This window comes from Phacochoerus africanus, chromosome 9, assembly GCF_016906955.1.
Source record: "Phacochoerus africanus isolate WHEZ1 chromosome 9, ROS_Pafr_v1, whole genome shotgun sequence".
NCBI classification, from domain to species: domain Eukaryota; kingdom Metazoa; phylum Chordata; class Mammalia; order Artiodactyla; family Suidae; genus Phacochoerus; species Phacochoerus africanus.
The window spans coordinates 24,645,516-24,673,276 of record NC_062552.1 but is presented as its reverse complement, the minus strand read 5'-3'; the positions used below and the strand labels follow the sequence as shown (position 1 = coordinate 24,673,276).

Here is a 27,761-nt window from a genome sequence, read left to right as displayed (position 1 = left end):
AACCAACCCATCCCCAAAATCATTTTGGAAATATTTTTTTAATCCTTTTATTCTTCTTTTTTAACAAAGGGCCCCAGGGACAGGGGACCAGGGGAGTGGGGAGGAAGGGGAGCAAGGCCCCAGCCCCACAACCCTTCCCCTCCCGCCCCTTTCCCCCTTATATATTTATAATCTATATACAAGCCCCGGGGGGTGGGGGGCAAAGGGAACTCCCTCAGCGGGGTGGGGGCAACCCAGGCTCCTTGTCCCCTCGGGACCCGGGCTCCTCTGCCCTTCGGGATGGCCCTTCTCGAGAAGGTGGCCCTGTCCGCTCCCAAGGCTTCGGCATCCAGCGCAGGGCATCCGGTGGGGAGGCCTGGGAGACAGGTACATGTGGAAGAGATCATATTGGGAGGTCAGGGATGGAAGGAAAGGAGCTCAGATGATAACTCCTCAATTCAGACTTAGGACCACAGGGGTTTCTCCTTCACCTGCTGGTAGAGGTCGATGCGCTGGGTGCGGAAGACTCCACTGTAGGTGGAAGGTGGGGCCTTGAGACGGGAATTGAGGCCAGAGAAAGACCTAAAAGAGAAAGGGTATTTGAGGGAAACTTTCTTCCCCCCCCCCTTTTAAGGCCACAGCTGCGGGAGAGGGAAATTCCCAGGCTAGGGATCTAATCGGAGCTGTAGCTGCCAGCCTACACCACAGCCAGGGCAACACGGGATCTTTAACCCATGGAGTGAGTCCAAGGATTGAACCTACATCCTCACAGACACCATGTCAGGTTCTTAACCTGCTGAGCCACCATCGGGAACTCCTATTTGAGGCAAATCTAAGACCCATCCCTGGACCCCAAAGCCAGCTGGTCCTTGGGGATGGGCAGTCTTCATCTTCACCCCCACTTCCTTCTCTTGCCTTCCAGCTGGGGGAGTACGTGACGACCCAGGTCCCCCAAGGTTGCTGTTCAGTTTTCGGTAATCCTGGAACGGCTTTAGTTCTACAGGGTGCAGCTAAAGGAAAAAGAACAAAATTCATGAGCATCCTTCGTCTCAATCCTCTCATCTTGGGATACTGAATCCCCCGCCCCCAACTTTCTGGGTTCTCGTGCTTCAATTCTTGTTCCTTACCTCTGCTCGCCCCAAGCTAGGGCCAAAGGGCCTGGCCGGTGAAGGCAGCACCCGAGCAGCAGGAGCAGGCGGAGGCCGCACAGCCAGGCTGGGGGGCTGCAGAGCAGGACCCACAGGTAACAGAGAAAGGGGCGGTGGAGCAGGAGGTGGTGCTGGTGGCAGGGAGCCAAAGTTTACCACAGGCAGCTGTGAGTCCACCATGGGTAGAAGCATCTGTAATCAGAACATAGGAGTGTGTGCTGAGGGCAGGGGAATGTCAGAAAACCAGGGATAGAGTCCAAACAACTAACAAAAGAGCTGGACATTAGAAGGAAAATAGAATGAAGGAGGACTGGGAAGACAAAAGGTACCTGCTGGGCAGGAGCCCCCGAGGGGAGGAAACCACTCTGGCCACCAGGTTGCAGAGGAGTAGAATAAAAATCTGAGGGGGATGGCAGATCCTGGCGCACCTGTTTGGGATCGGGGAGCAATGTCAATTCCCCCAAAGCATTCTTCCCCTGACTCCTAACTCCCCAAAGCCCAGGACCCACCCACCTCTTACCTGCAGCAAGGGTGGATCTGGCAAAGGGCTAGGGCAGAAAGCTGGAGAGTAGAGGAAGGAAGGTGGAGGGAAGAGAACTCCTCCAGCTGGCAACTTCCCCAGTTCTGCTGCTTGCAGTGCTGAGAAATCCAGAAACTGGCCCTTGACGGCTACCCCAGAGAGCAGTGCTGAGGGTGGGGCTGGGCCCGGGGGCAGATATAGGGGCTGTGATCTGAAGAGAAACAGGGTAAGGGGGGAAGAATGGTGTTATCATTTACTCCTTCAGTCTGAGTATCTCTTAAGTCCACTCGCCTCCAGATACCCAAAAAATGTTTCCCCCTTCCCTCTCCCCTGAAACACAGTCGCATTTCCTTCTGAGATCCACAGGGATCTAGGGTTACCTGTAAGGGTGCAGTGAAGGTGTCCCAGGGCGGAAGCCTCCATTGTTGGGATGCAACTGAGAGTCTATGGCTCCCCCCGAGACCTACAGGAGAGTAAGAATGGAACAACTCCTTTTTCCTGGTCAAGAAGAGCGCGCCCACTCCACCCACTATAGCAAATGCAGGGAGAAAAATGACAGAAGTAAGTATTTAGAAACTAGGAATTGGGAAAGCTTGATCTTAGGAGAGAGCAGGCAGAAAGGGGCTCTGGGATAGGAAATAGGACCTACCTGAGAACTGGGAGGCCCAGGGCTGCCATAGAAGACCTCAGGGTACAAGCGTTGGCCTGAGGAGCTGGGCTCTGGGCCACAGTGTGCAGAACCCAGGCTCTTGGACTGAGACTCAGCTGAAGCAGAAGCACTGGGGAGCAGCTCCCAGTCTCGAGCGATGGGAATGGCCTGTGAAGAAAAAGCCTTGTTCAGGGCTTACTGGGCAACCTGGAGGCACAGTCACTCCCGGACACCTTTCACCAGAAGTCTAAGGCCTTCCCACCAAACCTTGCTCCCCCGCTTACCTCCGTGACTGATGCCGTTAGCTCCTTCTCTGCTTTTAAACTGTCTCCTACCACTAGGCACAAATCCGAGTCCTGTGACGATGAGACAGAGGAAACTGTCCCGTGACTCCGACGTGCATCCTCCACACCCCACTTTTAGTCCTCCTCTTCTCCCCACCCAGCCCAAGACACCTAGATTTAGCCCATGCAGACCTTGTCACTGGTGCCAAACTGGACTGGGGGACCAGGTCGATGGGCCGACCGGAGGGAGCTAGGCTCTGGGCCTCGGTCCGTACGCTGCAATCGCTCTGTGCCAATGGGCCCAGGGGGCAGAGGCTGCTCCCGTGGCAGCTCCTGGGTGGGGCGACACAGTGAGGTGGGGTTGAAGAAAGCAAACGGAAGCCCAATCAGCACGCCCAGGAAGAGAAAAGGGGAGACAAAGGGAAGGCAGAGGTCGGAGTCCCAGAAACGTTCTTATCCTTTCTTGGGCATTTACCTTTCTGTCCCCATCATGGGGGGCAGGTGGCCGTCTCCTAGGAGGTTCAGAGGGTTCAGAGCCAGGTGGACCCTCACCAGGAACAGCATTCAGGGGTGAGGGGCCTCCAGGCCGCTTGGGGGGCCCGTCTGCTGCCCCCTTGAGTCCTCCATCAGGGGAACTTCGCTGGCTGCAGGGACCTGATGACACCTGAGAATCCCCACTCAGGTCCACCCCACTGTCAGACTGACTCATCTGAGAGGAGTGGAGAAGGTATTACGTCAGAAGAGAAAGCACCCCAATATCTGACTGAGATACAACTACAGGAAAGAGATAACTAACTACATGGCGGGACGGTCCCACACTCCCAGGAACAGGCAGGGAAGTACAACCAGCGTGCAACACAATCCCAGCTCGGACACCCCTCCCATTCTCACTCACCTCTGTGCCAGCCACATCTTCAAATGGACTCAGGGGTTCCATCCACGGCTCCATGGAGCCAGGCTGGTAACGCTTTCGGCCAGCGGCTGGGAAGAGCACGAACAGAACAGAAGGGAGAGAAGACGGTTGTGCGGCCCGTCCGGCTCTACGCCCTCTAACGCAGCCTTCCTCTCTGCTCAGCTTAACTCACCGGCATGTAAACGATTCCAGATGTGAGGGCTCAGGGCCTCTGTTCCTGCATCTCTGGACTCTCCCTGAGGGGCCGGGCCCTCGGGTTTAGGGCCCAAGAATCCAGAGGTGTGAGAAGATGGCAAAGATTCCTAAAGGTGAGAGAGAACAGAAGTGAAACAGGAATGAAGTGGGAAATGGAGAATGTAAGTAGCTGGGACAAGGTGTCCTACGTGTGGGGCAAAAAGGGAGACACATGGGAGACAAGCAGCAACTAAGGATTTGGGGCAAAAAACAACAACAGAAAAAGTGCAGAAAACATAGGCAAAAGCCTTCAAAAGTGAGAGCAACGAAGCCCAACCTCAAGCCCCATTCCTCACCTCCTGCAGCAGCTCCGGTCTTCTGGGAGGCCGTTCTCGACGTTTGGGGGGGAAGGGATTAACCCCGGCAGAGTCCTGGGGTGTTCCGCCCACCCCCCTCACCATCGGCCCCGGCTCCTCAAAGTGGGGGTCTGGGGAAAAGTGGAAATCGATCAGCATCTGCCCTGCTCTATTACTGACCCAAGTTTTCCTCCTAATCCACCTCCCAATCCTTCTACCCTAAGCAGACACCCAGCATCCAGGCTCCAAGGCCAAAGAAACTGGTCCCTCCAGCACCTGACCTTTGCTGGGGATGGAGAGCACCCCTAGCCCCTCCAGCTTACCGGAAGTGACACTGTTGCTGTTGGCCCTCTGAGGGTCATACCGGGCTGGGGGCCGAGGCGGCGGTCCTTGAGGGGTTTGGGAAGGCCCAGTTTTGGGCCTTGGGTGCCCCCCAGGTGCAGCCCCGCTTCCTTGGCGGCTGCTGAGCTGGGCCAGAGCCTGTTGGATGCCAGCAGGGTTGCTGTGGATGACTTGGTCCAGGCGGAAGACAGCAGAACTGCTGGGGGGCGGGGGAGGCAGCGGCAGCCCTGGGGCCCGCTCTTCCGGAGGACGGCTGAAGAAAACAGAGCATCAGCTCCAGCATTTACCCAACTGTTAATGTTTCCCAAGTCAAAACTCTCCTCCCTCCCTATGTTCAACCTGTCCTCTGCTAAAACCCAAATGAGCGCTCCTAAGAACTCTAAGCACACATTCCACTGAGGGGAAAGCAAACACAGGTGGTCTTGACTCTGTCAAGTGCTTTCCAGGTGCTTTACCTCAACACGGACAAGCTGGTGTCTCACAGTGGCCCCAGGCCGAGCCCTCAGACCTCAAACTCTACAGCAGCCCACCTCCCCATAGGTTTTCTTTCCCACCCACTTTTTAACTCTAGGAAGAAACCTAACAACGTGCACTCTACCCACCTTCGGTTCTTGGGAGATGGCCAGCTTCTCTTGTCCCCTCGCCCTGGGCCTGTCCTTCCTCCAGGCCCCCCACCTCCTCCTCCACTGTTGCCGCCACCACTGCTGGCCTTGCTGCTTGGACCCGGGCGCCGGTTCTGCCTTTCCATGCCAGGCCGCTGACTCGAGAAGCTCCGCTTGCTCAGATCCTTGGCTCTCTGGCTCAAATCTCCACGGGACATGTTTGAAAGGCCTGGTCCGCCTCCACCTCCACCACCCCCAGGAGTCCCCACGGCTTTGGAAGTTAGTAGTGCTGGCGGTGGAGCCTCTTTGTCCCCTCGGCGTTCACTGGCAAAGTCGCTGCTCTCTGACGCAGTCTCCCATTCCTCATTGGCCTGGTCTGAGTTCTGGTTTGACAGGTCGGGAGACTTGGCAGCTGCCCGGCGAGGCGGTGGGGGCACTGCTACCGTGGGGAGGGCCTCCTCCGGTCCCGGAGCCGAGGTTGACAGGGAAGAGGGCTTGCCCTCGGCCCCCCTCGCAGCATTCTCTCGTTCCTGCTTCAGCCTCCGGAAGCGAGGTGGTTTGTCCTGCTGCTGAGCCCTCCCGTGTCGCCTCCTTCTGGGCCGCTCCCCATCTTCCACACCCAGGCCCATGTTACTGCCTCCACTGCTGCCTCCACGGGCCACAGGGGACAGAGGCCCTGGGAGCAGCTTCTCTTTCAAAGGCTCCTTACTTGGCGGCAAAGGACCCGTTGGAGGCTTCTTCGGAGCCAGGGACTTGGTTGGAGGGCTCCAGCCCGGGCAGATGGGGGGAGGAGGCCGCCCGCCTCCCCGGCCCCGGCGTGACGGCACCCCTCTGGGAGTGAAGACTCGCCCACCTCGGGCAGTGGAAAAACGGGCTGGGGCTGGCGAAAGGGGCGCTCCTGACGGTGGGGGAGCAAGAGGGACCTGGGTGAGTACCCCTTCCTTGGGTGTGGGGGCCTCTTTGTCTGAGGGGGCCAGATCACTCTCATGGGTCTCACTGCCTGTTTCTGAGCCTCGCTGCCGACGCCGCTTGGGGATCTCTTCATACTCTGAGCCCTCACTCCGTGTCTCACTGGCAGTGCGGCCTCGGGGAGCAGGCGGATGGTTTGGTCCCCCTGTCCCTCCTCCACGACCATCATCTCCTCGGAACTCTCGGTAACTACGGAACTCTCGGCTTCGGGCTCCCCGCCCTCGTCCCCCATAGGTTCCCCGAAAACCCCTCCCTCTGGCAAAGTACTCCCCTCGGCCCCGACCCCGGCAAGAGGTAGGACCCACTCTTTCGTAGGAATAGTCCCTCCGAAGCCTTGGGGCAGGGGAAAGATTCCCACTGGGTGGGGTCTCCTTGGGGCCCCCTATCTTCCCCTTGGCCGTCTTCAGTGTGTCTGGCTTTGGAACCTTGGGGGTTTCATCCCCCTGTTCCAGGGGCTTGGAGGGCAGCTCTTCAACTTTTGTAGCTAGTGGGGGCTTCTTGATAGGCCCAGCCCGGCGGGGAGGGGCCCCTGGCTCCTCTGGAGGGATTCCCCGACGACTGCTGCCCGGACGAGGACCCCCAGCGCGTTTCAGTGCGGCTCTCTCTTCGAGGCGGTGGGGGGCCTTGGCCTCCGACTCCACGGGTAGGCTTTCGACCAGCTTCTGGCCCTGTCAGCTGTGGTGTCTCCTCCTTGGGAGTTTCCTTCTTGGGTGGTGGAGCTTGTATCTTGGCTGCTTCATCAGTGCCTGTGGGCCAGGGGAGTGGACGGGGCCCTGGGGGAGCTGGCTCCTCCAGAGGGAAGCGAGGAATCGGGGGTCCAGGGGCTCCATTTTCGGGAAAGCCTGGATAACTGGCCAGATAGGGCGGTGGGGGTACTGGAGGGGTCTCGCTCCTGAAGAGGGAGACAGAAAAGAATTGAAATAAGTATCTCAAGATGAAAAAAACAAACTAGGTGAGGAAAAAGAACACTTTATTACTATGAACCAACACTCCTTTCACACTTACCCCTATCCGTTCACTGATAATCCAAAGTACCTGTCTCCTAGCCTAGACTCCTCACTAGCAACTCACCCATTTCTCTACGCAGACTCACCTCATCCCCTTGTCCTCCTCGTCGGTAGCCTGGCGCAGTGGTGAGGTAAGGGGGCGGGAGTCAGTGGCTGTGGTGGTGAAGACATCTCCTACCCAGGCCAACTTTGGATCCACTGGTGGGGTGCCCCGATCTCGTAAGAGGGGGGCTGCATGGCGCTCAAATGGCTCTGAACTTGAGCCTCCACTGTCTGAGCGCTCCCGGGGAACTAGGCCTGAGAAAACAGAACAGTATGAGAAAAATAACCCTCCATCAGGCCCTCCAGCCAAAAAGCATTTCCCCAACATAACCCTCCACATCAGCTGAGTCAATGTCAGTGCCTTCATCTCCTGGGCCTTGTCTGCTCCCCACCAACATAGTTATTCACGAAGTTCCCCTATAAATGAATCAACCCCCCCACCCCAAGTAAATACTAGTTATAGAAGGACCACTGCTTTTTTTTTTCTGCAACAAAGAGCTATCTCAGCAGTGCTAAGCTCCCTTAACTGATGGCCCTTGATCCCCACGGCAAGATGCTGACATCCACTTCTCAAGACTAAGGCGTCCCCCAACCCCCTACCGCCCCATGGTCCCTTACCAGAGGGATGCACACCGGGGGGGTAGAAGTCCAGAGGGGGCCTGCCCTGGAGGAGCCGGGGGTCCACATAAGGAGGAATCATCATCCATCGGGGATCAAAGTTCATTGGGGGCATGGGCGGGGGCCGGCCCAGAGCACCAGGGTACAGGGCCTTTGGGGGTGGTGGAGGAGCCTGTGGAGCCGGCACAGCCCCCATAGTCACAGGCTGTGGTGGTGACGGGGGTACTGGGGCAGGTGGGGCAGAGCCCTGTTGATGCTGCTGCCACTGCTGCTGTTGTTGCTGCTTTAAGAGCTGCTCCTGGGGAAGGACAAAAAGAGATGAGAAAAACATCGAAGGCCCCAGACAGAAAAAAGAACTAGCAAAAAAAAGTTACTATACAAATGTGATAATCTGGATTAGATGGAAACTCAAGTGACACAACGGAGGCAGAACTGGTAGAGGAACACAGAAAGTAACTTCTGGACAGGATGAATGTTGAAACCAAGGAGAGAAACAGCCTTTAGAAGTAGCTTTGTTTCACCTGCTGTTGCCGCTGGAAACGAGGCGGCAATGACTTCTGATATTTGGGGTAGCCTAAGCCTTGGCTGGGGGGCTGCCGGGTAGGACCAATCCCATCACCCTTGGGTTCCACCTTTGGGGCTGGCGGTGTGGCAGGTGCAGGAACCTCTTCTGGTGATTCAGGACCCTCTTTTGAGGGCAGCTGGGGTTCCACTGCATTAAAGAAAAAACAATAATTAGAGTGACCTAACCCGCCAACAAATATACCATAAACATTGCCATAATTTCAGCTCTCACCTCTAGAACCCCCTCTAAAGGCAAGACTTTCTCATTTTAAAACCCGTAAAAACCCTTCATGGCCTCTTAAGAGCCAACAATGGTGGCATTAACTTCCCATGAAATGCCAAAAATAACACTTTCTTCTGTCTTGCTCCATGCTAAATCTATGGAAAGTAGTTTTAGATCACTACTTATTCAGGAGTTGAGACATCAAAACCTTTCCCCCTCAGAGGTCCATATAAGCAAAAAGACCCTTTTCACTACTACCACTGACACTCCAATAAACCCAACCTTCTATCTCACATACTCCCATCTTCACCACCTGCACCCTCAACCCCAAGCAGAGATCTGGAGATCTGGCACCTGGTAGTACCTGTCACCATCCCCATACCTGGGCTGGCTTCGAAGCTGCCACTGCTGGTGCTACTGGTACTGCCACCACCACTCACCAGGGTGGGAGCTGGAGCCACACCTGGAGTGGGGGTGGACTGGGCAGGAGGGGCCTGTGCCGGCTCTTCTGGTTCTTTTTCAGGTGTTGGGACTGGTGCCGGTGAAGGTGCTGGAGGTGTGGGGAGTTCTTTGGGGACTGCAGGAGGTGGAGCGGGGGCAGGAGGGACAGCGGGTGGTGCCGCAGGCTCTGCCTTGAGCCGCTTGTCGGGTGCCCCAAACTTCTCATCAAGTCGCTTGAGCTTCTCGGCACAGGCAGCCCTTCGCTCCTCTTGCATGCGTCGCTCCTCCTCCTCTCGCCGCCGCCGGGCCCGCTCCACAGCCAGGGAGATCTCAGATGAAGACTGCTTCCGCCGCTGTCGCCATGCCTCATCCTCGTCTTCAGGTGCTGGGGGCTTGCAGGGAGGGCCCCCTCGATCCTGTCAGTGGGCAGACCCGGCAGGGCCAGGGCTGTCAGTTGTTATGTTTCTTATGGTCTCTTGAACTGACTGACCAACTGTCTCTAGCTGCAGGTGCCAAGACCAGGCCCTGGGGTGGATGGCCTCTCCAGGTAATGACCAATTCAGTCTATTTCCTCTTCCACAGACCCAAACACCCAGGTCTCCTTGTTTTTCCTTTTTTTTTTGTCTTTTTGCTATTTCTTGGGCCACTCCTGCAGCATATGGAGGTTCCCAGGCTAGGGGTCTAATCGGAGCTGTGGCCGCCAGCCTACGCCAGAGCCACAGCAACGCGGGATCCGAGCCGCGTCTGCAACCTACACCTACATGGCAATGCCGGAACGTTAACCCACTAAGCAAGGGCAGGGACCGAACCTGCAACCTCATGGTTCCTAGTCGGATTCGTTAACCACTGCGCCATGACGGGAACTCCTCGTTTTTCCTAATTGGCACCCCAATTTCTCTTTTCACCCAGATTTGCCTAACACCAACAATGTTCCAAACCCTTTCTGAGATGCTCCACAGCCCTACACTTCCTGCAGCCCGTTTTCGGCTGCCTTCCCTCCAGCTTCCTCTAGTACTGCTGCTTCAATTACTCAGCTGAAACTAATCTCCCACAACTGACCCTCTCAACCCCTTGTTGTAGGCACTCACTGGGTAGTCCCCAGGGGGGCCCCAGTTCCCGGCGGGGCCCCGGTGAGGTGGGGGGTGGGGGAGGCTTTGGGGCAGGAGGCCCCGGCTCTGTCTCTGGAGGCCGAGAGGTCTCTGCCCAGGCCGTCTTGGGAGGGGGCGGTTCGCTGCCGGGGGAGTTGCCCTTTTTGCCATCTGCTTCAGGGGGCCGTTCCTCACCGGCAGCTGCCTGGGACTCCTTGCTGTGAGCAGACCAAGAGTGGAATTAGAATCAGCTGCAACCCAGCGCCTTTAAGAGCATATCATCAGCGTGAGAGAAATGGAGCCCCCCTCCCTTCCCCAGAGGGCCCCAACTCACTGGCCCTCAGCTCCCTCCTCATCAGAGTCTCGCCCGTCTTCCTCATCGCTGAACTTGAGCTTCTCAGTGTAGTCGACCTCCTCATGGGCCCCTGAGGGGACAAGGAGAAGGGTAACCAAGCACTCTGCTCTCCAATCTCAGGAAACCTCCGGAACACAGGAAGGAGTCCGGAGCTGCACGACGGGAGGCACTACCAAGGCCAACTACCCTTCTCCCACTGACCTCCAGCACCACCCTCACTCTGTCACTCTCACTCCTCTTAGCTCTCTACCAGGACTTAGCTTTCCTCCATCTATCGCCCCTATCCTTCAATGCCTGCTTCTCTCCCATGTGACTGGATTTTTTCCTCATCAGTTTTCTTTTTTTTTTTTCCTTTTTATGGCCAGACCCTTGGCACAAAAAAGATCCCAGGCTAGGGGTCCAATAGGAGCTGTAGCCGCTGGCCTACGCCGGAGCCAAAGCAACTCGGGATCGAAGCCGCATCTGTGACCTACACCACAGCTCACGGCAATGCTGGATCCCCAACCCACTGAGCAAGGCCAAGGATCAAACCTGCAACCTTATGGTTCCTGGTCAGGTTCGTTTCTGCTGCACCACAAAGGGAACTCCAGATTTTACTAAGACTAAAACAGGAGCTCCCTGGTGGCTCAATGGTTTAAGGACATGGCATTGTCATTGCTGTGGCTCAAGTGTAATCCCTGGCTGGGAACTTGTGTGTGCCACAGGCCCAAACAAAACAAAACAAACCCCCACAAGCCCTAAAATACTTGGTCTACTCACCTGCCCAACCATCATCATTCTCCTGGTCCAACTGGTCAAACTCTTTGAGATTATCTTCTTTAAGAATGGAAGGCCGACCCACAGGCTCTACGAGGCGCATTGGCGGCCCTGAGCCTCGGGGGCCTGCCACACGGGGGAAACGGCTGTGTATGAAAAAGCAAATGAAAGAAGAGAATAGAAGAATGACATGTCGTATAATTACATACAAGACTGAGCCTCCTGACTAGAAAACCATCTCCTGCCCAGCAGGCTTCCCCAGTACCCAACACAAACCCAGAACTGGATTACTCACCTAGGCCCATCAGGAGCGGGGTATCGGTAAGGCCCCTGGGGTCCATAGGGCGGAGGGAATGGGAGATATGGGGGATACATCTGCAAAAGAGCCCAAGAGTAGCTGCTCAGAGGGCTATCAAATAGCCTACCAGCTCCCTAAACCTATCATCCTCCCCCTTCATTTTACATTATAGACCCCTATTCTCCAACTGCCCCCTCTGAACACCAAGTCTTCCTAACTCTCTAGCTTCCAGTGCAACCAATCCAAAACAAGATCTCCAAACTCACAAAGGGCGGCATCATTCCGCGGTAGGGAGGGAACTGGGGTGGGCCTGAAGGCTGCAGCCCACCCCGGGGATCATGGCCGTGATGAAGTTTGGAGTCCGGGCCCTCCAGCTCATCAGGGCCACGCCCACCTCCGTCCCTCCAAGTTGTGGAATCTGTAATTTTGGAAAAAGCAGAGTGAACATAGATGAAAATGGTGGGGAGAAAGATGAGTAAGACAGCACTCAGCTCTGAGATGGAATAAGGCAATGTCCTGGCCAAAAGGGAACCACTCATTCACTCACTAATGGCAGCCACTCACTTTGGGGGCGGAGGCTTGGTCCGGGCCCAGACGACTGTTCGGCAGACTCCCTTTCCTTGGCAGCCTTGTCCTGGTCGCCAGCCGCCTGCAGGGTCGGAAATTCCTCTCGAGAGAATCGTGACAGTAGGCTTGATGCCCTTCCACCTGTTGGGGATAAGGTACAAGAGTAGGAGACAGAGGTACATGTACTGAAGATGCACTATGAGACAGATACAAGATCCAGTTCTACCTCCAAACTCACTTGCCACATATCAGGTGCTCATTCCCCAAGAAATAAGGTCAGTTCTGGGACCCCCCTCCTTACTCTCAAGTGAGACTGAGATAAACTTGCTCATGAGCCCCATAAAACTGAACATGGGATCCAAAATGTAAGACAAAGAAGAGTAAGTACACGCTGCTGTAGGTACAGTGCAGGGCTCCTGCCTACTATGGCGCCCAGAGAGACCTCCCCAAACCCTGCTGCACTAACCATCTCCATGTGCTCCATGGGTGACGCTGGCTTGTGCCCAGGACTTTACCCCGCTTGGAACCGAAGGAGTGTTCTGAGAAAGCAGAAATGATAAATGGTGATGTAGGTGAGGAGCTACAAGCCATTCCTGCCCATACACCTTAAATAACATCCAGTTCTTCAGATACCTCTGGGGCTGCTGGGGGTCGTTTCGGTTGGTTGGAGGCAGGCGTCTGTGAAGCCGGCAGTGGCTGCGATTCCGGCGGCTGAGCGGTTGAGGCATCGGAACTGAGGGGATGGTAGGATGGGAAGGTCATCCAGAGCTTGAAATGGCTCTGGCTCCCCTGCTGCTCCAACTGATGGAGGATAAAGACTGATCCCAGGCTTCCTTGCTACCGTTTATAATACAATACCATAAACTTGTCATCCATACCATAGGCTGTCATCTGTTCTTCAAGCTTTCTTTCTGTGTGAAAGCTAAAGGAACCATTCCTTAAGTCATCTAACAGGAGTCTTTCAACAGGCAGAAGAGAGTCTTCCCTCTTTGTCTCTGACTCTCAGGTGGCCAGGCCAGACCAAGCCCCAATTCATTCTGAAGTCCAAATACTCATGGTTTGTTTGGGGTTTTTTCCTGTCTTTTTAGGGCTGCACCTACAGCATATGGTAGTGCCCAAGCTAGGGGGGGAATCGAAGCTGCAGCTGCTGGTCTACACCACAGCCACATCAATGCCAGATCCGAGCAGCATCTGTAACCTACACCACAGCTCACAGCAACACCAGATCCCTAACCCACTGAGCCAGGCCAGGGATTGAACCCACATCCTCATGGATACTAGTCAGGTTCGTTACCAGTGAGCCACAATAGGAACTTCAAAGTTAAAGTACTCCTTAACTCTAGGTCCCCCAAGCCTGTCTACCTCTTGGGGTCGGACTGCTCCTGTTTGCTTGCCCATCCTGTTCCGTCTTTCGGCACTAGTGAGACGTTGGGGTCATTGCCTTTGTTCTCGGCTTTCAGGCTTGGAAGGTTGGCTGGGGGTGGCATACGCCGAGCAATAGCAACTTTCCCGAGACTCTGCAGGCCATGGCGAGGGGCAACTGGAGAAAAGATGAAGGTGAAAAATGCTTCACACTGAAGATCTGAGCATCCTACCTCAGGCCCCATTTAGACATTCTCAATGTCTTATTATCAAAGTTCTCTCAGAAACCTTCCCTCTCTTTGTCCCCAGGTAATCTCCAAAATCCTATCAGGAAGGAAGGAAGGCAGAGATGCTTTACATTCAATACTTCTATGTAGGATGGTTGAACTAGAGCCTGCAGGGAGCAAGCTGGCCCCAGACGTCTCCAAGTCCATATTTCTTTGCCTCCAATTCTTACGTGTCCAAAGACAGGAAACCACAGACACGCCTTTGTAGGAGGGTACTGGTGTTCACCCAAAGCGCAACGTCCCCCTACAGGACCCAGGATAAAGCTGGAAAGTCTCTAGTGTTCATCTAATGTTTTGATATAGGTTCCCTTCAAAGAGCTCTGAAACACACACCCCATTCATGCCCAGCCTCCAATAATTAGGAACATCTTTGCAGGACCCTCACCAGCGGGTTTCTGGATCTCTAAGGACTTGCCCTTATACGTATCAAACAGGTTGAGCGAGGAATACTTCTTTCCATCCTTCCCCTTGGCAGTCGGCCCCGAGCGATCGGACATTGCGCTGGAAGCTCATTGAGTACGTTGGGTCCTCCAGGCACCTCCCCCAAAACGTGCCGGAGCCTGTGGGCCAGACACCAAGTGTTTCCATCTCTGCTCCATTTAGAGACATCAACAAAAGCCTAGATGCACCCTTTCATTCTCATCAAGGGCTCAGATATATGGTCCTCGCTTATCTTTTCCTCTAGCCTATTCAAATACCCCAGGTCTTTTTAAGCAATCACGATCAACTGAGCTCCCAACAGAGCCCAAATGCCATGTTCCCTCTTCCCCCCAAGGCACCTCTTGCCAAGAAAACTCAAATAAAAATCCAGTATTTTCCTAATATAAACTCTCTCCTCTTTGTGCCACTTTATAAAGGGTAGCATCCTTTTTATTATCCCCACAAGTAATAAGCTCTTCTCTCTCCACCAAAATCATCTCGTAGACCTACAATAAAAAAAAGAAAAGAAAAGAAAAAAAAAGGCAAACCCAAGGCCTAGAGAAAACCAGAAAGAGACCTACAGCTCCATCATATAAGGAACAAAGCTTTAGATATCCTACTTGACACTAGCTTCCTAACTGTGCCCCAAGTTCCATTCCCAGAAGCCTCACTCCCATCTGGGGAGCTTCGCAGGAAGGTATGCCAGGAGTTAAGGATTTTATGAGCTTGCTCAGCCAGACTGGGGGATGGTGCCACAGAACTCCTCAGGGAACAATTGGGGCTCTACACTCCCAAGCTATACAGAACCAAGTACTTGGGATATACCATTTCCTACACTTGCCCCATCCCAGCTCCGGAAAAAAAAAATCTGCCTCCACATGAAATACTGGTGGGCTCTGGTTTACCCTATGAAGATGTGAAAAAAAACAAAGCATTATGGATCCAACTCAAGCACATCAAGTAACCATGGGGCTAAGGCCAGAACCAACTTCATTTTCCTACCCCCAGTAAAAACACCCATCGGTAGTCTTCTCTTTCCCTAATACCCCTGCCCCCCAGGTAGGCCAAACTCTGCATCAGCAGTCAGTTCCTGAGTGTCCAGGCATTCATTTACAGAGAATGGTGTAAAGGAAAGAAATGGAGGTTGGTAGGATATCCAGACAGTACCAGGATGAAAACTGAAATCAAGAACTTTAAGACAGGTTAAATGAGGAGATGGGGATTGCTTGGTAGGTATTTAAGACCAGTCTGAAAATAAATTTATGAGGAAAAGGGGGAAGAGATGAATTGCGGAGTGAAAGATTAAAGCTAATAAAGAGAATAAGAAAGCAAGTGGAAAATAATATAGGAAAAGGGTGCAGACCACAGTAAGGGGGCAATGTCAAAAGAACTAGAAGAAATGGGGATTGAAACAGAAAGGAGGTGATGGGGAATAGCAAAAATGAAAAACGTAGAGAGGAGATTGAGGAACGTAGAAAGCACAGATGCAGGATAAAAGCAGGGTTCTAGAGTGGGAGTGACCCGACGCGAAGTGGGGCGTCAAGAACGAGGGACCCTAGCGCTGGGTGATGGGAGGGGGTCCACTATGGAGGACAGTCTTGAGGACGGTCAGGCATAGCCCACCCCAGTCCGGAGGCTGGAAAGGGGGCCCACAAATAGGGGTGAGAGGCTAGGACCGCAACGGAGGGTGAGGAGTTACGGCCCAGGAGGGGAAGGTCGCCCAAAGAAGCCAGGAAGGTGGGTGGGTAAGGGGAGGCTACGTTCAGAGAAGGGTTGGAGGTGCGGGTCCCAGGGTGGGAGTATCGGAGGGGGAGGGGCAGGCAGGGCCCGGCAGCAGGAGGACAAAATGGCGGCGGCTAATGGCAGCTTCTCCTCCCCCCGGCCCGCCACCGCCGTCGCCGCCGCCGCCGCCGCCGCCGCCACCGCTCCTGCGCCGGAAAAGGGCGTTAGCATTCGGCTCGCCCAGACTCACCTGGCCGGGTGCGCGGGGGTCCGGGACCGGGGTCTAAGGGCTCCCCGGGGTGGGATGGCGGTGGGGCGGGGGCGGATGGCGGCGGATGGCGCCGGGTTCGGCTCCTCCCGTCTCCCTCGCTCACTCCGCGGCTGGGCTCCGACTAACGGCCCATCCGGGCAACCGCCGCCCCCGGGAGCGCCCCCCCCACCTCCCGCCTCCCTCCGCGCTTAGACACGCCTCTTGATTTGCATAAAGGGCGGGGCGCTTCCTACCCTACGCCTCATTACTTCCAGGGCTGTCCTTATTTTTAAAAAAAAGGCTGAGTGTGAGAAGGTCTTTATTTGCATAAAGGGGAGGGACTTACAGGCGCTAGGACGCCGGTTGGCTGAGGTGGAGGGCTCACGGCGTCTGCCGTTGGGACGTGTAGAGGGGGCGGGAATGTGGCGCTAGGAGGCCGAGCGGTTGGTGCGCAGAATTTGCGCGACAAATAGGGAAGAAAGAGGCGGAGCGTGCGTCGTGCGTTTCTGAAAAGATGGCAGCGGAGAGACGTACGGATGCTGAGAGTGGAAGGAAACGAGGCTAGGCCCGTGGTGCTTTCCGCGGAGGAGATGGAGCTAAAGACGGGGCGGAAGGGCTTAGCCACTGGAGGGCGGAGCTTACGTAACTAGGAACAAGTCCCAGCTCACACATCTCTTCGCGAGAGGAGAAAGCACCAGAGGGGCGGGGTCTTCATTTATTAAATCACGTCATGCAAATAAGGTGAATAGACAGGCCAATCCAAGGGTTCAGGGGGAGTGCACCACCGGCACTACACAGCGTAGGCATTCTTTGGGTAGTTCTATTTGTTTGCATGATATATGCAAATCACTTGAACAAAGATAGGCTAAGAATAACCTATTCATCAAAATATTGGCAATCAATGACTAAGACAGACATTTAATTTTATCTATAATTTTCATGAGTGTACTTGTTTATCTGATATACTATTGGCAGTGTGTATTCACTTCACCGTGGGTTTAATTCTAGGAAGTGCAGTACTATTTCCCTGCTTTGTCTCCTATTACTGTATTCCTCTGCTCGAATTAGATCTACTATCTGTTCAGCAAGTCATTCAACAGCTATGATTTTTTTTACCATTAAAGATATAAAGAGGAGTTCCCGTCGTGATTCAGCGGTTAACGAGCCTGACAAGCATCCATGAGGACACAGGTTTGATCCCTGGCCTCATTCGGTGGATTAAGGATCTGGTGTGGCTGTGGCTGTGGTGTAGGGCCGGCAGCTACAGCTCCGTTTGACCCCTAGCTTGGGAACTCCCATGTGCTGCGGGTGGGGTCCTAAAAAGCTAAAATAAAATAAAGTAAAATAAAATAAAACATAGAATAGGAGTTCCTGTTGTGGCTCAGCAATAATGAACCTAATACCCATGAGAACTTGTGTTCAAACCCTGGCCTCTGGAAGTGGGTTAAGGATTCTGCATTGCTGTGAGCTTCAGTGTAGGTCACAGACACAGCTCTGATCTGGCGTCATTGTGGGTTGTGGCATAGGCCAGCAACTGTAGCCCTGAATCCAATCACCCCCAGGCTGGGAACTTCCATATGTTCAGTGTGAGTTCGGCCCTAAAAAGACAAAATATATACATATATAGAATAGATTTTTATTAACGCAATCTTTTTTCCCCAGGCTAGGGGTCAAATCCAAGCTGCAGCTACTGGCCTAGGCCACAGCCACAGCAACACCAGATCTCAGCTGTGTCTGTGACTTATACTGAGGCTCACAGCAATGCTGGATCCTTAACCCACTGAGTGAGGCCAGAGATCAAACCCATATCCTCATGGATACTAATCTTAACCTGCTGAGCTACAATGGGAACTCCAGAAATTTGTACGTTTTGACTGCCTTCATTCATTACCCCTCCCCTAACCACAAATCTGATCTTTTTCTTTATGAATTTGTTTATTGAAGTATAATTGATCTACAAAATTATGTTAGTTCTCGGTACACAACATAGTGATTTGATATTTCTGTACATTTCAAATGATCATCACCATAAGTCTAGTTACCGTCTCTCACCATACAAAAATATTACATAATATTTGACTGTATTTCCTGAAGTCTACATTTTATATCAGCGACTCAATTATTTTCTTTTTTTTTTTTGGTCTTTTTTGCTATTTCTTGGGCCGCTCCCGCGGCATATGGAGGTTCCCAGGCTAGGGGTCCAATCGGAGCTGTAGCCACCGGCCGACGCCAGAGCCACAGCAACGCGGGATCCGAGCCGCATCTGCAACCTACACCACAGCTCACGGCAACACCAGATCGTTAACCCACTGAGCAAGGGCAGGGACCGAACCCGCAACCTCATGGTTCCTAGTCGGATTCGTTAACCACTGCGCCATGATGGGAACTCCAGATGCCATTCTTATTTTTTGTCTTTTTTTGCTATTTCTTTGGGCCGCTCCCGTGGCATATGGAGGTCCCAGAGCCACAGCAACGCAGGATCCGAGCCTCGTCTGCAACCTACACCACAGCTCAGGGCAACGCCGGATTGTTAACCCGAAGAGCAAGGGCAGGGACCGAACCCGCAACCTCATGGTTCCTAGTCAGATTCGTTAACCACTGCGCCACGATGGGAACTCCTCAATTATTTTCTAACTGGAAGTCTCTATCACTTAGTCTCCCTTATCTATTTCTCTCCTCCCCCACCCCACAGCTACCTGTTTGTTCTCTGTACCTATGATTCTGTTTCTGCTTTGTTATATTTGTTTACTTGTTTGATTTTGTAGATCCCACATAAGAGATCATACAGTGTTTGTCTTTCTATGTCTGACTAATTTCACATAGCATGATACTCTCTGGGTCTAGCATGTTGACACAAATGACAAGAGTTCATTCCTTTTTTCTTCCTTTCTTTTCTTTTTTTTTCTTACTTAGCCCCCCTGCGGCACATGGAGTGCCCAGGCAAGGGATCAGACCCTGAGCCACAGTTGCGACCTACGCCGAAGCTGTGGCCACACCGGATCCTTTAACCTACTGTGCTGAGCCAGGGATTGAACCTCTGACCTGACACTGCAGAAATGCCGCCGATCCAGTTGCGCCACAACAGGAACTCACTTTCCTTTCCTTTCTTTTCTTTTTTTTTTCTTTTTTTCCTTTTTTAGGGCCACTCATGTGGCATATGGAAGTTCCCAGGCTATGGGTTGAATCAGAGCTGCAGCTACCAGCCTACACCACAGCCACAGCAATACCAGATCCGAGCCACCTATTCAACCTGCAGCACAGCTCAAGGCAACGCCAGATCCGTAATCCACTGAGTGAGGCCAGGGATTGAACCAGCATCCTCATGGATACTAGTCGGGTTTATAGCCTGCTGAGCCACAACGGGAACTCCCATGCATCCCATAGATTTTTGGATTATTGTATTTTCAGTTTCTTTAGTCTCCAGCTATTTTAAAATTTTCTTTTATTTCTTCAGTGACCCATTGTCAACAACTATGTTTTAAAGGCACTGGAGATATGCATAGAATATTATAGAAGTAGAGGAATAAAAATCAGACTCTGCCGGGACATGTTCTTCTAGAAAAATGTGTCTTATTAAGTTAAATGAAGACTAGTTAAGATTTAGCTAAGTTTGAGAAGAGGATGCACATCTCGGGCCCAGTGAACTAGTCAGCAGAGGGATAGGTTTAGAGCCTATGCATAGGCTGGTGTGACTAAATTAAGGAACTGCCTGTCAGTTATGGAAAATGAGAGCGTAAAATATATGAGGAATTTGGTAAGAATTTTCTTCTGAGGCTCATGACGATGGTTGAGATGACTTCATTTTTCAAACTTTCAAAGTGATTCTCGGAGTTCCCGGCGAGACACGTCTCGGTGGTTAACGAATCTGACTAGGAACCATGAGGTTGCGGGTTCCATCCCTGGCCTTGCTCAGTGTGTTAAGGATCCAGCGTTGCCATGAGCTGTGGTGTAGGTTGCAGACGTGGCTTGGATCTGGCGTTGCTGTGGCTCTGGTATAGGCCTGCGGCTACAGCTCTGGTTAGACCCCTAGCCTGGGAATCTCCATATGCCGAGGGAGCAGCCCTAGAAAAGGCAAAAAAACAAAAAAATTAAAAACACAAAACCCACAAAAAACCGAAGTGATTCTCTGTCCCCCTTTCCTGATCAGCTACCACAGCAAAATTTCTTGGAGAAGCATTCCATACTGTCTCCAATTTCTCTCCTCTCATTCTTTTTTTTTTTTTTCTTTTCAGCTTCAGCTGAGGCATGCAGAACTTCCTGGGCCAGGGATCTAACCCACATCACAGCAGTGACCCAAGGCCACAGCAGTGACCATCCCAGGTCCTTATCTGCTAGGTCACCAGGGAATTCCCATCCTTCCTTTGTTCCTTTCTTTAGCTGGTGCACGCGCTCTCTCTCTCTCTCTCTTTTTTTTTTTTTTTTTTGGTCTTTTTAGGGCCACATCCATGGAATATGGAAGTTCCCAGGCTAGGGGGTAAATCAGAGCTGTAGGCACTCGCCTATTCCACAGCCACAGCAACGCCAGATCTGAGCCGTGTTTGCAACTTTATACCATAGCTCACGGTAATGCCGGATCCTTTAAGTCACTGAGTAAGGCCAGGGATCAAACATGCATCCTCATGGATACTAAGTCAGGTTTGCTACTGCTGAACCACGACGGGAACTCCCTACTCTCATTCTTTCTTAGACCCACTCCAGTCAAGCCTTCATCTTACCTTCTACCCAAACTGGGTATGTCGACGGCATCAGTCTCATGACTTGAAACATCATTAAATGCTGATGACTCCCAAATGTTTATCTTCATCAGAAACCTCACTTTCACACTCCAGACTTGTATACACAGCTAGGTACTTGAAACCTCTTCTTGGGTATGGAACAGGTCATTTCACATTCATTATGTCCCAAATTGAACATTTTGATCTCCAGTTCTTCAAAACCTGCGCTATCCACAGTCTTTACCATCTCATCTGATGACAACTTAAAAATTCCAGTTAAATAAAAAAACCTGGATGGAGTTCCCTTCGTGGCTCAGCGGAAACGAAACTGACTAGTATCCACGAGGATGCAGGTTTGATCCCTGGCCTCGCTCAGTGGGTTAAGGTTCCGGCATCGTTGTGAGCTGCAGTGTAGGTGGCTTGGATCTGGTGTTGCTGTGGCTGTGCCATAGATGGGTGGTTACAGCTCCAATTCGACCTTTAGCCTGGGAACCTCCATATGCCATGGGTGGTTCTGCCCTAAAAGGATAGAAAAGAAAAACAAACAAAAAAACACTAAACAAGCATGGAAACCTCATCCTCATTGACTCCTTTTCTCACTTTCCACTTTCTTTTCTTTTCTTTTCTTTGTCACATCCACAGCGTGTGGAAGTTCCCAGGCCAGGGATCGAACCCACTCCACAGTTGTGGCCTGTGCCATAGCTGCAGCAACACCAGATCCTTATCCCACTGTACCATAAGGGAGCTTCCTCCCCACATTCAATCAGACAGGAAAACCTGTCTTGAGGAAATCTCCACAATCCAACCTCTTTACTTCCACTGCTTCCACCTTGATCTGAGCTCTCCTCCTCTCTCACTTGGGTTATAGCAACAGCTTTCGAACCGGTCTTCTTGAGACTGCCCCTGCTTCTGCGGTTTGTTTTCTCCACTGCAGTCAGAGTGGGCCTTTTCTCAAAGGAGGTTTCAAAGGACTCCTTTGCTCAAATCCTGCAGTGCCTCTCCATTTCTCTCAGAATAAAAGCCACCATGCTGGAGTTTCCATCGTAGTGCTGTGGAAATGAATCTGACTAGGAACCATGAGGTTGCGGGTTCAATCCCTGGCCTTGTTCAGTGGGTTAAGGATCTGGTGTTTGCCGTGAGCTGTGGTGTAGGTAGCAGACGCGGCTCGGATCCCGTGTTGCTGTGGCTGTGGTGTAGGCAGGCAGCTACAGCTCTGATTAGACCCCTAGCCTGGGAACTTCCATACGCTGAGGGTGCAGCCCTAAAAAGACCGAAAAAAAAAAAAAAAAAAAGCCACTGTCCTTACAGCAGCCTCCAACACCCTGGATGATTTGGCCTCCTGTTATGTTTCTGATTTTATTACTCTCCTTGTCTGCACAGACCTTTCTCACCTCGAGGCCCTTCTGCTCCTTTTCCCTCTGCCTAACTGGCTGTTCCCCCAGAAACCTGCATAGCTCACTCCTTTATCTCCTCGAAGTTCTTTCTCCATGTTGGTCATCTCCTCAACAAGGCCTCTCCTCATTACCCTTTCAAAACTGCAATCTTCCCTTGGGAGTTCCTGTCGTGGCTCAGTGGTTAACGAATCAGACTAGGAACTATGGGGTTGCGGGTTTGATCCCTGGACTTGCTCAGTGGGTTGGAGATCCAGCGTTGCTGTGGGCTATGGTGTAGGTTACAGACGTGGCTTGGATCCCGAGTTGCTGTGGCTGTCATGTGGTCTGGCGGCTACGGCTCCAACTAGACCCCTAGCCTGGGAACCTCCATATGCCGCGGGTGCAGCCCTAAAAAGACAAAACAAACAAACAAACAAAAAAGCAAAAAAACTGTAATCTTCCCTGTCAACCTGACACCCTTGATTCCATTTAACCTGCTCTGCTTTCTCTTTTTTTCATCTTGTCATCTTCTAATAGGTCATATAAATATTAAATTCTGTATACTTTTTACTGTCTGTCCTCTTCCCACACCAATTCCAACAATAGGATGCAGACTTCACAAAGGCAGGGATCTTTGTTTTGTTTCCCTTCTAACCCAAGCACTTGGAATATAGGGATGGCACATAGTTAATGCCCAATAAATTATTTAAAAAAATGTTTTTATCGGAGTTCTGTTGTGACTCAGCAGTAACGAACCCAGCTGGTATCCATGAGGACACGGGTTTAATCCCTGGCATTGCTCAATAGGTTAAGGATCTGGCGTTGCTCTGAGCTGTGGCATAGGTTGGCAGCTGTATCTCTGATTTGACCCCTAGCTTGGGAACTTCCATATGCTGTGGGTACAGCCCTAAAAAGACAAAAGAAAAAAATTTTTTAATCAGAGTGTGTATATGTTTAGGGAGTTCCCATTGTGGCTCAGTGGAAATGTATCCGACTAGTATCATTAGGATGAGGGTTCAATCCCTGGCCTCACTCAGTGGGTCGGGGATACGATGTTGCTGTGAGCTGTGGTGTATATCACAGATGTGGCTTGGATCTGGCATTGCTGTGGCTGTGGTTGGCAGCTGCAGCTCCAATTCGACCCCTCGCCTGGAAACTTCCATATGCCACGGGTTGGACCCTAAATCAAAAAAAAAAAAAAAGTGTGTATGTTTATAGTTTTGATAACTTTTCATGAATTGAGCAGAACATGTAACCAAAAACAGAAGCTTTACTAGCACAAGATCCTCTTTTAGTCACTGCCCTCCCCCAAGGCTAACTACTATCCTGACTTCTAACAATATATTAAGATTATTATACTGTTATACCTGTTTTTGTGCTTTCTACAAGTGGAATTATACAGTGTTTTTCATATGTCTTCCTTTGCTCAACATTATATCAATGAAATTCATCCACACTGTTGCATGTAGTTGTAGTTTGTTCATTCTTTTTTTTTGTCTTTTTTTTTTTTTTTTTTTTTTTCCCAGGGCTGCACCTGCGGCATATGGAGGTTCCCAGGCTAGGGATCTCTTTGGAGCTGTAGCCGCTGGCCTATACCACAACCACAGTAATGTGGACCTGAGCTGCGATTGCAACCTACATCACAGCTCACAGCAACGCCGGATCCTTAACCCACTGAGCAAGGCCAGGGATCGAACCCTCAACCTCATGGTTCCTAGTTGGATTCGTTAACCACTGAGTCACGACAGAAACTCCCAGCTTGCTCATTCTTATTGCTGTATAATAATAGCCCATTGTGTAAATACAACCCAATTTATTTGTCATGAATGAACAAATTGTTTAAGCCCCAGATCCTTTCTATCCTCCATGGTGCTGCCAAAGTTGTGAAGATTAAATGAATTAATACATGGAAAGCATCTACCCAGTATATAGTAGGTGCTCAATAAAAGTTAGCTATTAGGAATTCCTGTTGTGGCTCATCGGTAACGAACCCAACTAGTATCTGTGGGAATGTGGGTTTGATTCCTGGCCTTGTTCAGTGGGTCAGGGATCCAGCTTTGCTGTGAGGTGTGGTGTAGTTGTAGATGTGGCTTGGATCCCGAGTTGCTGTGGCTGTGGTGTAGGTTGGCAGCTGCAGCTCAGATTCAGCCCCCTAGCCCAGGATCTTCCATATGCTGCACCTGTAGCCCTAAAAAAAAAAAAAAAAAAAAAAAGTTAGCCATTAATTTTATTCACCAATTTTATTGAACTAACACTGATCTCTTCCTTCTCTGAAGTCCTACACAGTTACTATAGCACTTTTTAGGATGCCAACCTGGCTCTGTTATTGGAAAGAGCCAAAATGGGTGGCCCTAGGGCCTTGGTCTGACGCTGATACATGAAACAAGCTGGGCCAATTGGAATCTTGCTTTCCAGGGAGTAAGGAAATCTGAAACAGGGCCAGTGTCTGGGATTTGCTGGAGGTAATGCATCTGGACTCAATGGAGGAAAGGTCCAGGAATAGCTGAAGGCCTGGGAACTCAGCCTCCCATCTTCCTGGAGTTGGCTATTTAACCCGTTCCATTATCCAAGGAGTCTCTAACCCCAGAACCTGCCCTGATACAAGCCCCTTTTTCCTTTTATGAGATAGACAGTTTTTGAAGCTTGTCCCCAAAAGGACCTCAAGACTCATTTTCACTTAAATTATTGGCTTTATTGTGTTGTGAATCCTTTGCTTAATTCAATAACACCTGTTCTTTCATCCATGCATCCACCCATTCATTCAAGTTAGGTCAGGTACTTAAGGGTAGATCATATTATTCCCATATTTAAATGAAAGACTCAGAGAGGCTGAGTGGTTTCTTAAGGTTACAGTGCTTATAGTTATAGTGAATGCTCTTTCAAGGTAATCCTTGCTTTTCATCATGGGCTTGGGTGATGTAATTTTTTGTCTGGATACGTCTTTTCATCCCACTTAAATTCCTTGGGGTCAAGTCTATCTCACATATCTGGAATGAGCCTTTGGTGTACAAAACCATCTGCTGTAGTAGACATACTACAAACTTGTTGATGGATTGCTCATAGGGGCAAATCTTGCCACCCTTCCCTCGGAGATGCTTCTCTCCTTCTCAGATCCCGGGGGGGGGGGGGGGGGGGAGGGGGGGGAACAGCCTCCCAAACAGTGACCAAGCTGAGTTGATATGAAGGAAGATGATTTATTTAAATTAGATTGGCTCTGGCTCACAAGTTGGCCTTCTTTTTCCTTGTTGGGGTCATTAGAAGCCCCTTCAATTCCACCACAACTCCCCCACCACAAATCAGGGCAACTCAGAGATAGCCTTCTTGGCCGGAGGACCCGTTGGCTTTTCCTGTTCTCTCGCTTTCTCTTCATACATCAGGATCCTGGTAGAGATGGGAAGAGACGCGGGGATCAGGGGAGAGCTCTCTCAAGAAAACAAGTCTTAGGTCACTGCGAAAGTCCAGAAAAGGATGAGGGGCTGTGAAGGGGGAGGAGAAGGAGGAAGGGCAGGAGGGGGGCTGTGGGGACCGGAACCACGGATGGGATAGGAGCCGGGAAGTGTCTCTCAAAAGACAGTAGAGGAGTTCCTGTTGTGGCGCAGCAGAAACAAATCTGACTAGTAACCGTGAGCAGTTGCAGGTTCAATCCCTGGCCTCGCTCAGTGAGTTAAGGATCTGGCGTTGCTGTGGGCTGTGGTGTAGGTTGGAGATGTGGCTCGGATCCCGCATTGCTATGGCTGTGGCATCCGCCGGCAGCTGTGGCTCTGAATCGACCCCAGCCTGGGAGCTTCCATGTGCCGTGGATTCGGCCCTAAAAAAAAAAAAAAAAAAGCAGAAGAAATATGTGCTGAGTAGTGGGTAGAAGGTGAGTCTGGCGGTGGAGGTAGGGGGAGAGAAAACAGGTCAGTATGGGGGGCATGGAAATGGACCCTCACATTTTTAGGATGGCAGATCTCTTGCCCAACATCATCTTGAGAAAGTCAGAGTAGCTGAAAGTCTCCCCAGAGCCACCGGATACCTCCTTGATTAATTTCTTTAGCTCCAGGTGGGTCTTGGGGACCCCAAGCTTCTCCAGCATTCGTTTCAGGGACATAATATCTGGAGGCAGAGGATGGGGTGAGAGGAGGGGGAGCCTGTCCCTCTGTCCCCTCTACCTCCTCACTCCCATTCCCCCTCCTCTTACCCCAGCCCTTCCCCCCTCCCCCCAGGGCAGGTGGGGGGGGAATGGAGCGCTGTGGGAAAGCCCTCCCCCTCCCTCTTTCTGCACACCCCGCCCCCATCACCCTTTTCTCACCAATATCACCGTTTCCATTCAGGTCAAACTCCATGTATTTCTCTGGGTGAGGGGAGAAAGCCGAGAGAGGAAGCACTGGCCAGAGGGTCACAGGCTGGGGCAGGGTGCTGCTGACCTCGCCTAGGTGGGGTCCCCGCCCCCCAGGAAGAGGAAGTAGGGCGGGTAGAGGACACGGGAGCTGGGAAGTTGAGGGGCCCTGTTAAGGTGCAGGGAACTAGAGGTGCTGCTGAGAAGGGCAGGTCAGGGACAGAGTATAAGAAGGGCAGCAGTAGAGGCAGCCACCCGAAAGCAAACTTTGTTTTCTGCGGTTCCCTCTCTCCTTCATGGGGAAATCCTTTCCTCCCCCTTCACCACCCCTAGAATTTTCCCCTCACGTTTGAAGGCTTCCAGTTTGGAGGGCAGGTCCTCATCACTGCTATATTTGGGATCATCCAGGAATTGCTGTGAGGGGACAGCAAGAGCCCGGGTAGGCCCTCTAGGTCCTACCTGCGCCCCACATTCCCCCCCCCAAACCCAGGCCCTGCCCCTTAGTTCTTCCTTTACCTTGTTGATTTCATTGAGTCTCTCTTCCTGCTGGGCCTTCAGCAGCCCAAAGGCTTTTCCTCCTGCAGGGGCGCAAAGGTTCATGTAACGGCCCCCCCTCCCCAGCCGCGCCCCTACTTCTCCTACTCACCCCCAAGCCCAGCCTGAGGCCATCCCTGTCCTGCCTTCCTGAGCCAGCTTCCTGGCCCCCCCAGCCCAGGACCATCCATCTCCTTGCTCCGCTCTTAGGAGCCTGCCTCTGCCACCTTCCCTACCCTGTAAATCCGGGGTTTGGCTCATAGCTCAGCCGACGCCGGTGGAGATGCTGGAGGAGACAGACCAGGCTGCCACCTCTCTGTATGCCGGCTCTCCTCTCCCAGCAGCTGCCTGGAGGCCTTCCTCCCAAACTTCCCCTTTCGCCCCATTCCCTCCTCCTCTAAGTCCCAGGCCTCACTTCCCCATCGGCTTCTGCTGACACTAGCACCCAGGAAGAAGGGGGACTGGAGGTAGAAAGGAAATGAGAACTAGCATTCTCCTTCATTCCTCTTAAGGGGATCCTTGTTTGTGAAAGAAATATTTTGATAAGACATCAGAGGTAAGGGGGAAGGTAGTCAGACCTCACGGGTGGTTCTTCTCAGGAACGAAGGGTCTTTGCTCAGGCCTGGAGGTTCACATGACTAAGACGTGGGTCTCACAAGTCTGGGCATGCAGGTTTGGACAGCGAGCCGGACTGAATTTCTCTGCGTGGATTGGAGGAGAAGCTGAAGAGCCAGAAGTCTCCTGCAGATCTGGGAGGGGGTGAGAGGGATGCAGGGTCTGGGAAGAGAGAGAAACTTCACTTCCAGCCTTGCAGCTCCAGAGTCCCTTGGGAATACGGCGATGTCTAGCAAAGAAGTCTTCTTTTTTTGGCTTTTTGCCTTTTCT

At 52.0% G+C, this 27,761-nt stretch overlaps 2 protein-coding genes and 1 non-coding gene across 3 annotated transcripts; all 3 read right to left on the bottom strand.

Moving 5' to 3' along the window:
• Positions 1 to 31: 31 nt before the first annotated feature.
• On the bottom strand, positions 32 to 16,108 carry PRRC2A (proline rich coiled-coil 2A). Its single transcript, XM_047794934.1, is given in 33 exon segments — positions 32 to 355; positions 471 to 561; positions 895 to 989; positions 1,107 to 1,319; positions 1,457 to 1,555; positions 1,648 to 1,858; positions 2,028 to 2,110; positions 2,297 to 2,464; positions 2,581 to 2,652; positions 2,773 to 2,913; positions 3,056 to 3,289; positions 3,476 to 3,561; positions 3,666 to 3,795; positions 4,024 to 4,154; positions 4,347 to 4,618; positions 4,968 to 6,514; positions 6,516 to 6,828; positions 7,030 to 7,240; positions 7,604 to 7,901; positions 8,125 to 8,315; positions 8,773 to 9,247; positions 9,920 to 9,979; positions 9,981 to 10,137; positions 10,254 to 10,344; positions 11,034 to 11,176; positions 11,326 to 11,405; positions 11,595 to 11,746; positions 11,893 to 12,036; positions 12,362 to 12,434; positions 12,529 to 12,628; positions 13,258 to 13,435; positions 13,930 to 14,104; positions 15,937 to 16,108. Coding segments are annotated over 32 exon segments (6,492 nt in total). The 5' UTR covers positions 14,042 to 14,104; positions 15,937 to 16,108; the 3' UTR covers positions 32 to 214.
• LOC125137045 (small nucleolar RNA SNORA38) lies at positions 13,627 to 13,757 on the bottom strand. Its single transcript, XR_007137353.1, has one exon. It is a non-coding gene; the product is annotated as a small nucleolar RNA SNORA38 (small nucleolar RNA).
• Positions 16,109 to 25,198: 9,090 nt separating the features above from the next.
• Positions 25,199 to 27,353, bottom strand: AIF1 (allograft inflammatory factor 1). Its single transcript, XM_047796268.1, has 6 exons — positions 27,113 to 27,353; positions 26,859 to 26,920; positions 26,690 to 26,756; positions 26,316 to 26,357; positions 25,957 to 26,119; positions 25,199 to 25,405 (listed from the first exon to the last, which is right to left on the bottom strand). The coding sequence occupies exons 1-6, from the start codon at positions 27,135 to 27,137 to the stop codon at positions 25,321 to 25,323; spliced, it is 444 nt and encodes a 147-aa protein (XP_047652224.1). The 5' UTR covers positions 27,138 to 27,353; the 3' UTR covers positions 25,199 to 25,320.
• Between the last annotated feature and the right edge of the window lie 408 nt (positions 27,354 to 27,761).

What these genes read in the sequence shown, in the direction of transcription:
- AIF1 (XM_047796268.1), bottom strand. Translation starts at nt 27,137, where the DNA reads ATGAGCCAAACCCCGGATTTACAGG. An exon ending in CCAAACCCCGGATTTACAGG is followed by an intron (nt 26,921 to 27,112) that starts GTAGGGAAGGTG and finishes GCGCCCCTGCAG; the next exon opens with GAGGAAAAGCCTTTGGGCTG. An exon ending in CAAACTGGAAGCCTTCAAAC is followed by an intron (nt 26,358 to 26,689) that starts GTGAGGGGAAAA and finishes CCCCTCACCCAG; the next exon opens with AGAAATACATGGAGTTTGAC.